Source organism: Semicossyphus pulcher, unplaced genomic scaffold, assembly GCF_022749685.1.
Source record: "Semicossyphus pulcher isolate SPU_LCO1_2020_fin unplaced genomic scaffold, fSemPul1.0.p SCAF_14, whole genome shotgun sequence".
Taxonomy (NCBI): Eukaryota; Metazoa; Chordata; class Actinopteri; order Labriformes; family Labridae; genus Semicossyphus; species Semicossyphus pulcher.
The window spans coordinates 5,432,078-5,443,254 of record NW_027211648.1 but is presented as its reverse complement, the minus strand read 5'-3'; the positions used below and the strand labels follow the sequence as shown (position 1 = coordinate 5,443,254).

The following is an 11,177-nucleotide window of genomic DNA, read 5'->3' as shown; positions in this document are numbered from 1 at the left end:
CTTAATCCAAAAGGCAACAGGATTTGGTTGAAGTGATACGATAGATACAAGCAGAAAAAAAGTCTATGGGTATAGCCTAGCTTAACATCAGCATGTTAGCTTCGTCATTGTCTGTGCCAATGTACGGCCTTGCTGAGCTACTAGCAGAGCTGTTCCTTAGCCTTGTTATGATGTGCGCCGTCCTTTTCCACAGCTTGTTTATATTCAGTTAAACCGACAGCTAGTTTGTGTAGAAGGAAAACAAACCTTGATATCTGCGACTGTACAAACAAAGAGTTCAGACAAAACAAACCGAGACACTCGGCAAACAAACTCAGTGACGTGTGTGTTCTGTGATATTTTGGTTTCATTTCATTAACATAAACTTCTAAACTTCTGATGTGTTCCGCATGAATCACAAAGTCTGTCTGGCTTTTTTTGTTTGACTTGTTTTTCGCCACCGGATCGGTTTGTTTTCCCAAATACTTGCTCTCAGTGACAGACACACCGATGACAGCGAACGCTATTATAACATGTTTATTGAAAACCTTTTTTGACAGCATAGTTTGTCAGGCACAGAAAGAGAGAGAGAGAGAGAAAGAGAGACAGAGAGAGAGAGAGTTGTTTTTTCCCAGTGGGAGACGTTTGCCCAGAGGGGTTGTTGTGGTGGAATGTTACAGAGGATTCATCATGATCAAAACAGGTACATTGCAACAAACAAACTATGAATTAAAAATGAAAAAAAAAAAATCACATAATGCCAAATGGTTAGTTCCACCTTTCTATGTTAGAAACATGAGTACAGAGGGAGGAAAATAAATTATGTGGGAGTGGAGAAAAAACATGAATTCGTCTCACGTAAAACACCTGATGTGGAATGCAAAATAAAACGTGTCGGAAATAAAATAAACTGTGTATGAAAATCATTTCCTCTCTAAGATTCTTACAAAATAGCTCACACAGCTACATAAAACTCTACTCATGTACATCAGCGACATAAAAGCATATTTCACACTATAAATTAATCTGGACTAACATTGTCAGGTTAGAGCTGCATGGTAAAATGAAAACGGGATGAGAAACAGAGGAGAGCTGTGTGAACACTAACCATTCCAACCTGGAAAATATAATAAACGCAAACATGAGACGAGCGCATGTCAGACACTCTCATCCCAGCTTCATCTTCAATCCTGATTTTCTTTTAGTTGAACGGAAAAGAGAATAAATACGTCAGTCAGAGTGGAGACGACAGGTGGTTAGAGGCCGAGGTGTGACTGTACATACAGTAAGAGGCCCTCCCTGCTGAGGCCGGGGTGTTTATTCATTTAGTTCTTTATTATTAAAAGGATTTGTTGTTTTTATCATTTGTCTGTAGAGCAACACAAATGTCCTGGATTCTCAAGGCTGATACTGACATTTTTTGCATTGTAGCAACTGATTTTTTGCTGATCAAAATAATTCGCATTTCCCTTTTTTAATCGGTAACGCAGCATCACAATTCGGAAACATACAACAGTCTTATTTTCTAGAACAAATTATGTATCCTGTGTCATTTCTGTCCAATAAAATGTATACTTGATCTGTAGTTTTGGCAAGTTGTTGAAAAAACACAAAGAAGGTAATATCTAGCTGTAATCAGTGCTGTTGTTAGCAAGGTAGGCTATATTAGCGCCTGCCAGCTTGTCATGCTAGCTTCCAGTTTAGGAGCTAAAAACAAAGTTAGCAGTACAGTTGGTCTCTCCCAAATGTTTAATTGTTGTAAAGAGAGATACGACTAACGATAGGCCATACAAGCAATACTATGTTGGGTTGCTACACTAAGGGTAAACCAACTTTTTTAAGGTACAGGACTATGTCTGTCAAGCTAGTAGCCTAGCTCACCGCACTAACTGACAGCATGTCTCTTAGCGCCGGCCCTCGAACGCAAGGTTAACAGATGTCCCAGGTAAACACCAGTCTAGAAGCTTGAATATTATTATAATTATTTCTTAACTTTATGGCAATTTCAAACGTTTAAAAGTACAAGCTCAATAGCATTAGCTATTAGCAGAATTAGCCTTTAATAGCTCTTATAAAGTAGTTTTACTTGAACAGTAAAAATGGGGCGATTCCCGGGTAAAAAGGAGCTTATTTTTAAAGAGAATTCAAACTGGAATTTTGGACTTTATTTCCAATGAAATCATTATTTGTTAGTCAGACTTTATCTAAAAGTATTTCTGCTATGTCTGGGGGTTAAGATATGACTGATTAATGAGTCTAAGTAGTGCTACTTTGACCTGAATTGCTGCAGTCGAGTGCTTAGGTTTTTTACGTCACTTCCATGAGCTGTGTGCCATCAGCGGGCCATGTTTCCTTTCTTATTAATACCCAGCATTTAGGAACATGCAGTAATGGTCTACTTTTGTTGCCATCATTCAGACGGATATTAAAAACAACACATCCCTTTTTAAATGTGATCTAACAGAGAGACCGAGGCTTCAATCGCCAAGAGGGAAAAGCTCGACAAATATGAAGAAATACGGCCAGGGAGGGCTTTCAAATAAAGTAAAATAAAGTGAAACAAAATAAAAGATAAATTAAGCCAGGGGCAAAGCATGATGGGGAGCAACAGCATTAAGTAAAATGACTACTCTACATCAACATCATCTTCTGGCTCTTTAATGAAAAACAACACTGAAAAGCAGACAGCTACGAATAAAAATGCTCTCACCATAGGGAAAGCTTTTACCCAGCATGGAAGAATAAATAAAACAAAACAGCATCCGTTTCATTAGATCCATCCAAACTTTACACAAGTGCCTTCTTGTCTTGTTTACTTGGGGGGAAAAAATCAGACTAATATGTACATAGCCTGCTTCTAGTGAGAACTGCTTCTTTATTTTTATGTTTTTTTGCATTTATACATTCAAACTGTGACCAAAATCAACCAATTAATCTCCTTTTTGTTCACTAAATTGTTCCAGGCACTTTATAGATTTGGGCCAAAACTACAAAACTGTACTAAAAACAGATATAACACAAATAAGTGTAACCTTTTACTTTGCAAAGGCCTTTTCCCCATGCCTATACCAATAAAAAAAGTAGATAATTTGGTGCTTAAAACGTAAAAATCTCCCAGTGTAGCAATGCAAGTAAATACAAATGTTCACTCTTTTAAGTACTTTAAATATTGGGAAGATTTCTTTAAGTACTGACACAGTCTTGTTGGGTAATTACCATACATTTCTCTACATAAATTCAGGTCACACATTGGAGTGAGGCCTTTGCACGGTGAAGAGTTAACACTGTTTCCATTTAGCAGCGAGTGAATCATGATTCTGAACCCTTCAATGCCACGTGAATGTTGCTTTCCCTTTTGTGACTTTGCTAAAAACAGACTCTGTAAACATTTCAACCCTTACGCCTTTTTGGGGTCAGCTGGAGATACGACTGCATAAAAAAAAAGGGTACATATCCATTTGGCAATCCCATGATCCTTCCCTGCACAAGAACCCTCCGCCCGCCTACATTCGACAGTGCAGTTTTTGGTTCAGAGATCTGGAGAACTCGGTGAAATAGACTTTTAAGACTAATTTGGCACTTTTATTTTTAAGCTTGAGGAAGGATCCACCACAGACTTCAGAGTCTCCTTTAACAAACCAACACATATACTGTATATATTCTTTTTTTGCTGTGTGAAATCACACAGCATGCCTTCATTTCAGTTTTAATACTATAGAGCAGCGATAAAATCTCAAGCGTCTGGGCAGGTTTTTTTTTAGTAACGCTCAAGCACAAAAGGACATAACAGCTTTACATGTCTGCCTTCAAGCTGAAGCTTTTATCCACACAGGTGTGGAGTGTCTCTATGACACAGCACACAGCTTGTTACTTTGACCCTGTGACCTTTCTGTTACTATATAAAAGTTTAAAGCCTTCAGAGAGACCTTTAAATGAAAAAAGTCTACCTATAATTGACCTTTGACCCTGTTCAAGAAAACGCCACATCATGGAGATATGGTTACTTTTGTCATTTTGTGTATCCTATTAAATGTATGCATGCAAATCAATGGTAAATCAATTCTGGAGCAGAAACAAATTCTCACACTCTAACAGGACTCAAACCCCCAGAATGCATTGCAGCTAAACACAGCGTAAGCTTAAAGAACTTGGGCGTTAACTTTCCTTTCACTCAGTTTGCTCTTAAAATTCTCTGCCACTCGTTGTCCTGAATGTTTTGACATTTTCTGACAGCAAAAAGTTCCAGCACTTTCTTTGCTGACTTCTGAAAAAGAATTCTGGGAAATGTAGTTAATTGCTAGTGTTGTTTCTGAGATTACTCACTCATTTACGAACAGACTATTCTACTATGCGGTTTCCTTTACGTCAGCTAATACTTTAGCATCTATGCTAACAAGTGTTTTAAGTTTTGCGTTCACACTATGGTCATTTCTTTGCTCCTTTGTGGGGGATTTGGATGTGTAGTGATATAGGTAGCAAAGGAAGTAGCAATTAAGCTAACTTATGCTAACAGCATTTCATTAAAAAGGCTGCTGAGGTTCTCTGAAGGCTTCTTCACAGCTAGTTGTTGTTGTATTCAATATGTCTTTAAGTACTTCAGTCATACTAAAAGGCCTCTCTGGTACATAACTCGAAGCGCTGCTATTTCTTGCCCAGCAAGAGTTAATCGTTGCTTTCATATTGCAAACGTCAACTTTCCACACCAGAGTTTGAACTCAGCGGAAAACGTCCGTCTCCCTTCAGCAGGAGCCTTCAGTTCACGCGGCGTGCCTTCTGGCGGTCGAATCACACTCGCTCTCAAAAATCATCTTCACCTCTGTCATACATTCTTAATTCTTAAAAGTGTAAACAAAGAAAAAAAAGATGGATCAAAAACCAGAGGAGTCTACCAGTTGTGAAAAATAACGTCGCAGTTCCGTTGTAAAATAAGTTACAAAAAAAAATTGAAATAAAAATCTTTGCGTACAGTACTAAAATCTAAACTATCCTTTCCAACTTAAGAACCACATGTTAAGTCTATAAATATCTTTACAAATATACACGTTAATTATTCAAATAAACCTTTTCTGTATCACTTTAAACGATTAAATGATTTACACTTCCGTGACAGTGTCTTCTAGATTGCAATGCTTCCATCCTAAAAACAATACTTTAAAAAATGTAATTTTTTGTCTTTTAAGTACATGGCTGTGGACAGCAATATGATACATATTTTCATTTATATATTTACAATAAATCATTTTCTAGATACATAAAAAACCCTCCGAACCTCCCTGTACTAATTACTGAATGGCCCTGAAACTTCGCCTCACGTTGGATGAGGATTTTGTTCCATGATTATCACAAAAGTGTTTTTCCGGGAAGCTAAAATGTGACGAATTGATGTGAAAACACATTTTAATGCTCAGGTGATCCTCCGTTTGTTAAACGTCTTCTGTAAAAGCTGAAACAAGCGACTGAGTCTTCGGAAGAACGAGTCCCATCATCGAGTTGATTCTGGCTTTGCTGGTTTCTTCGCTGGATTTTCTGAAAGATCGCACACTTTTTAAAGCGATCTGAGGCTCCGTGCAGACGAGGGGATAAAAATCTGAGGTCCTCGCCTACTGGATCGCCAACCAGCCGCTGACCAATGCCCTTCATGTCCTCCTTTATTCACCTCTTTGTCCTTCTGTAAGTCTCAGGAGGTTTTATTTTATCCCAGTAGGCACGGAATGGTTTCACCCCACAGATTGTCCGTAAGAAAAGACTGGCCCGAGTACAAAAATAGAATTTCATTTCTGAAAAGAAGATCACAAACATGGTTCAACGGCAAAAAATAATCCTTCAATGTTCCAGGAGTCTTTCGGGGAGGAGGAGGAAGAGGAGGAGTTTAAGACGAATCGAAGAGCCGTGGAAGTATTGCATGCAGAGTTTGAATTCCCACATCTCACGGAGTCACTGAGAGGTGTTTGTCAGCGAGGAGGTTAAAGTTCAAACCCCCCCCCAGCCCTCCATCCTGCTCCTCCTCCTCCTCCTCCCCAGCTCAGGTTTTATGTCCTGATCACCCCGTTACTGGGGAGCTGTTTGGGAAGACAGGGCTCGTCAGGCAGCGGGTCGTGGGCGAAAACCGAGTCGTCTCCTGAGGAGCAGGTGCTGTTGGAGTCCTGACAGGTGGGCGAGTACTGCTCGAAGGGCACCGCCAGGTCCAGGTACTCCTGTCAGAGGAGAGGTCAGGGGTCAGACTGGAGTGTCACTGTCAGATAACTCTGTGGTCACATAATGAAGTGAAGAAATATACACTTTTACTGCATTTTAAGTAAACGTTACTATACTTTTAAACTCTGTTTTATAGTCATATTTTAATGTGCCTTTGTCTTTGAGGTAAAGACTCTCTAGCTGTCGTGTCCCTGTGACTTTTCATGCTAAGGTGAGACTTTATAAAGTGTCAGTGTACAGTGGTCCAAGGTGAAACTAAAGGTATAGTTTTGATGTATATAGTTCTATGATATCAGTGAGCAGCAGCTGTGCAGGGAGACTCACATCGGTGGAGGTCATTGATAAAACCCGGTCGTGATCTTCTACCAGCTGTCTGAAGGTCGGCCTCTGTGACGGCACCGCGTGCCAGCACTCCCTCATGATCATGTACCTGAAACACACACACACATCAGGCTTCAGTCACTCCGCATCTCATAATTTAGAATCTAAAATACATTTTAAATAAACAGTCTGAGATCTGAGAGGGACTCTTTTGGTCTACTTGATCTGCAGCCGGTTGGAGACGGTCTGTAATTGAGGTTGAAGCAAAGTGAAGGCTCATCATTTTAAGTTTTTTACCGGCTTTCACTTTCATTTGTTTCCAGCTGTAAGGAGACACTTTGCACCACAAATTACAGAAATGGAAGTCTTCTTGTGACAACCGCAGAAGTGAGGAGAAACAGAAATGAGCTGTCGATCATATACGATGATCAATGGATCCCCCAGAGTATAAAAAAAAAAAAACTAGAGCTGCACGATTTTGGAAAAATAAGGACATTGACTAACAAAATACAGTTTATTCTTTGGGACTTTTAAGTCTATTTTCTTTGAACAAACAATATCCACCTCTTATTGGTTTAGCGACTCAGACTTCCAAGTGGAAAAGTAGAGAGTTCGGGAGGAGCGACGCATTTCTTTAAAAAATTAATACAAACAGACTTTTGGGCTGCAGTTGTGTTACTTATACAGTATGTCATCTACCATTTCTAACAGTGTTCAAATGTATATCTAATCAGCGTGATCAGCTCGGTGACAGTAATGTTTTCAACGAAAGCCCACTGAATCATACTTCCTGCAGTTGTAGCTGCTAAAAGCAAACACTCCAAGGCACGTCCGCTCTGTAACCTGTCCATTTATGTAACCACAGTGTTAATGAGCACCAGGACGAGGTGCTGCTGATACACAACAATACACAACGCACTCAAAGGCCAACGTGCGAAACTGAAAGTCTACCTCGATCATCACGCCGACACATCTGTAACGGTAGCAGCAGCGTCTCGCACATGTTTACAGCTAACAGGCAGGTGACACACAGACTCTGCAGCACAGCGGTCAGTTCACTCTGTGCTCGGTTGAAGAGCTGCACTAGAGTGACATCAGACAGACCTTTACTGTGATTAAGTCGTGGGAAAACAGTAAATGGCGAGTTTTCCTTTTGCACCAAGCAACAAAAAAGTAGCAGCTTGCCTCACTATCGCACATCCTGCGATGTGACTATTGCACATTCACACATCGCAGTTGTGATTGTTAGCCGATTTATCGTGCAGCCCTAAAAAGAAAACTGCAGCTACTTCCTGTAAACGAGGAAATCAAACTGTACTTCATAAAAACGCTTACAGTTCATGTGTGCAGTTAGCAGGTTTGTCCATCCGATGTCCCTCCTTCAGCAGCTTAAACAGTTCCTCCACTGGGATCCCGGGGTACGGAGAGCCTCCCAGCGTGAAGATCTCCCACAGCAACACCCCATAAGACCACCTGAACACACACACACAAACACACACATTGAGACACACAATGAATACAGATTAGAGGTCAAACGTCACTCTTGGCCTGAGGCGGTCGAGGTTCAGAGAGAGCCTCGTGTTCTCCTGATAAGCCGATGAATCTGTTCGGGGGGGAAATATTGATCTTCGATAATGTTTACTGCATCCAATTTAAGAATCAATTTGACTTTCTCATTGTTTCGGACAGCCAGTCAATATTTGTGAAAATCAACCCTGAAGCCTGAAAGTCGTTAGACTGCAATGGAAGACTGAATTAGCTTAGTGTTAACAGATACACAGGTGAGATAAATACAACCAGGTATGATCAGGAAAAGCTTTCTTCTGTTATATTGTTCGGAGTGAGCCTGTTTAGTAATGGGCTGTGTTTTATCGTTACTTTTATATGATCAATAAAAGCATTAAAATGACCAAACTATCTGTGAGTCTGTGTGTCTTTTGATTGGATTTGTTCCCAATAATTGATACATAAAATATTGATGAGCTCATCCTTTAAGAGCTCATTTGTTCACGTGTAACAGGCAGCACTGAAACATTCACGTTTTACATCATTAATGCAACAAACACAATGAAAAAAACATTTCATTACTGTGTTAATTCATATATTATTACAAAGCTACTATAGGCCAGTACAAACACACTGCACATTGTGAGGTCACAAAGTGCAGCCTCAGCAGGCTTCGGAGAGCTGGCCAATCAGAGGAAAGTGGGCTTGTAGGGGCGGGATTTCTTAAAGGGACAGAGCTGACTGAGTCGTTTCAGGCAGAGGCTGTATGAGGGCCTGCACAAGTTTTTTTTTTTTTTACTTTAAATTGTTGTTACTGGTGTGAAAAAAGTGTCTCTTTATGTCTACTCTTCTTTATAGTTAAACTCTTGATAAGGCATTTTGTTTTTTAAGTTAACATGGAGTTCAAAACTTCTTGTGAGCCATTATCTTGATTTGTTCATTTAAGCTCTAAAGGAAAAAGCATACCTAATAAAAGACATTAATCAACCTCACATTGTTTTTAATGTTCTGTTTAAATAACGAACTAAAAATGGGAAAAAAGAGGCACCAGTTTAGCTCAGCGGTTAAATCGCATGTACAGAAGCTACAGTCCTCGATCCCGCAGCTCTGGGTTTGACTCCCACCCTTGGCCTTTTGACGCGCATCATCCCCGCTCTCTCTTCACCTGTTTCACTATCCACTCTCCTTTCTCTCTAATAAGGCATAAAAGGAAATAAACATTTAAAAAAGGGGAAAAGCTTGAAACAAACCAAAAATACCTACATGACCTGAAAGGCACATAAAACATGCATAGAGAATCTTGTACTGTATCTACACTAACAGAAAAGTCTGCACCTCCAACCCCATCTTCATCCCTCTGTCTCTGAGGCAGCAGCTTCAATTTACTGCTGCTTCATCCCTAAATGGGTAAATGAGTGAAGGTAATCAGATAATAGTGGTCTATTTAACCAGAGCTCTATTGTTCGACCGCTCGTCCAGTGAATCAGAATCGGACCCCTCCTCCCTCTGCGGCGCTCGGCGGGCTTAATCTAATTATCCTCGCTCCGGTCCAGAGCGCTGAAAACAGCCGCTGCTGGCCGAGCCGTGCGAGTCCTCCGTTCAAACACAGAGTGAAAGGAGAGCGAGTGAAAGAGAGACGTCTGTGACAAGATCTGAAGACGGGAGGGCCAGACTGCTAAACGCTAACTAGCTTATTGTCATTATTGTGTTCTGGACGTGAACGAATCAGGTGTGTAGGGTCAGGTAGGGTTCAGGACCATCTCAGGGACGAGCAGCTGCAGACTCAGGCGGTTTGTATTAGTGCTGGTTGTCGAGGATGAACTTTCACAAGCTATTAGCCGGCTAATATGAGGAGGCAATCAAGATGTAAACATTTAATTTGTCATTGGCACCTGCAGCAACAAAAGCTTTCAGTCTAAGAATGAAGGCAAACATCACTGTGATGTTAGATTGGATTGTAATGATCCCATCAGCCTCATCTGACAACGATTTAGCTTCTTATTAATCTCTACAAACAGACGTCTGCATGCTAACAGCTAACACTCTGTTCTAGATAAAAAATTCAACTTGAGATAAATTCCTTTGATGCTGTGTCACGAAAGCCGTTTAGATTTCCCGACTTCCTCGAATGCATCAGAAATGATCGATCCGACCTCCGCTCAACAAACGAGCATTTTAAAAGTAGCTTTCTTCTCCTCTTGACGACAGACCTGACCAAGCTTTATTGTGACTTTTACTAATCTGCATCATGATGCTGTTATGTCGGCAAACTTAAGAGCTGTTAATTAAAGTTAATCACAAGAAAATCTGTTTCTTTTCTGGGTTCATGCGGCTGCAGTAAGCCAGAGTGCAGCCTCTGTGTAACTCACCAGAAACAGATAAACGGCGCTTCTCCGAGGGATTTAACGAACTACGAAATGATGCCGTTTATTTTGCAGACATATCTAGGGGGGCGAAATTCGCTTCACTTTTAATCTGAACACACGGTCACTTCTCAAGATGCAAACTCCACCGTAAACAAAATCTAAGCTAATTGCTGGCTAAACCGGGCACGCCCGACATGTTCACCTTCGTCCGCCGAAGGTTATATCATCGTCAGACTATAACCGATGAGATTTGATTCTGTAAGATTAAGATAAGATCCATTTAGTTTCTTGAAGAGTGATACAATGATCATTTCTGTAAATGGTAAATGCAGTTTCGTGCACAGATCTAACAGGCTGTCACACAACGGGAATAAACGTGACAACAGCCAGTCAGCCTGAACGTCAGAGTGCATGCTTATTTCTAAGCGCAAAGCTTTTTTTGAGCTGCAGGGGAAGGTAAATTATTTTCTAAGGAATAGCATGCTGTCAAATAAGGAAGCACAACACCTAAAAAGTGATGAAGACCGCTGAAGAACTTCAGCCAGGTCCGAGTACCCTGCAACATCAAACCACCGGCCCTGCAGCCAGGGGACAACCCGCTCTGCATCCTCCTCCTCCTTCTAACACAGCAGCTGGTTCTCACCTTTCTCCCCTTTGGCTCCTTTAAATGTGTTCGTGCGTGTGAAGGTGCAGTGAGATTTGTTCTCTGCAGCTTTTATAGACTCCGGGACACCTCCGAGGCTTTTCAAAATAAAATCCTCACCTCTACAGTTTTGGCAGCAGAGGAAAAACTCACTGGCAGAGGAAGAA

General features: G+C 40.8%; 1 protein-coding gene across 2 annotated transcripts in view; it reads right to left on the bottom strand.

Annotated features, from left to right (window-relative positions):
* Window positions 1-501: 501 nt before the first annotated feature.
* fgfr3 (fibroblast growth factor receptor 3) overlaps window positions 502-11,177 on the bottom strand; it is an 84,066-nt gene continuing 73,390 nt past the window's right edge. For both annotated transcript variants that reach the window (XM_069662142.1, XM_069662143.1), the window contains exons 15-17: window positions 7,831-7,968; window positions 6,499-6,604; window positions 502-6,173 (exon numbers count right to left, since the gene is read on the bottom strand). In XM_069662142.1, the coding sequence (XP_069518243.1) occupies window positions 6,009-6,173; window positions 6,499-6,604; window positions 7,831-7,968 (409 nt within the window). In that variant the 3' untranslated portion in view covers window positions 502-6,008. The remainder of the gene's footprint in view (window positions 6,174-6,498; window positions 6,605-7,830; window positions 7,969-11,177) is intronic.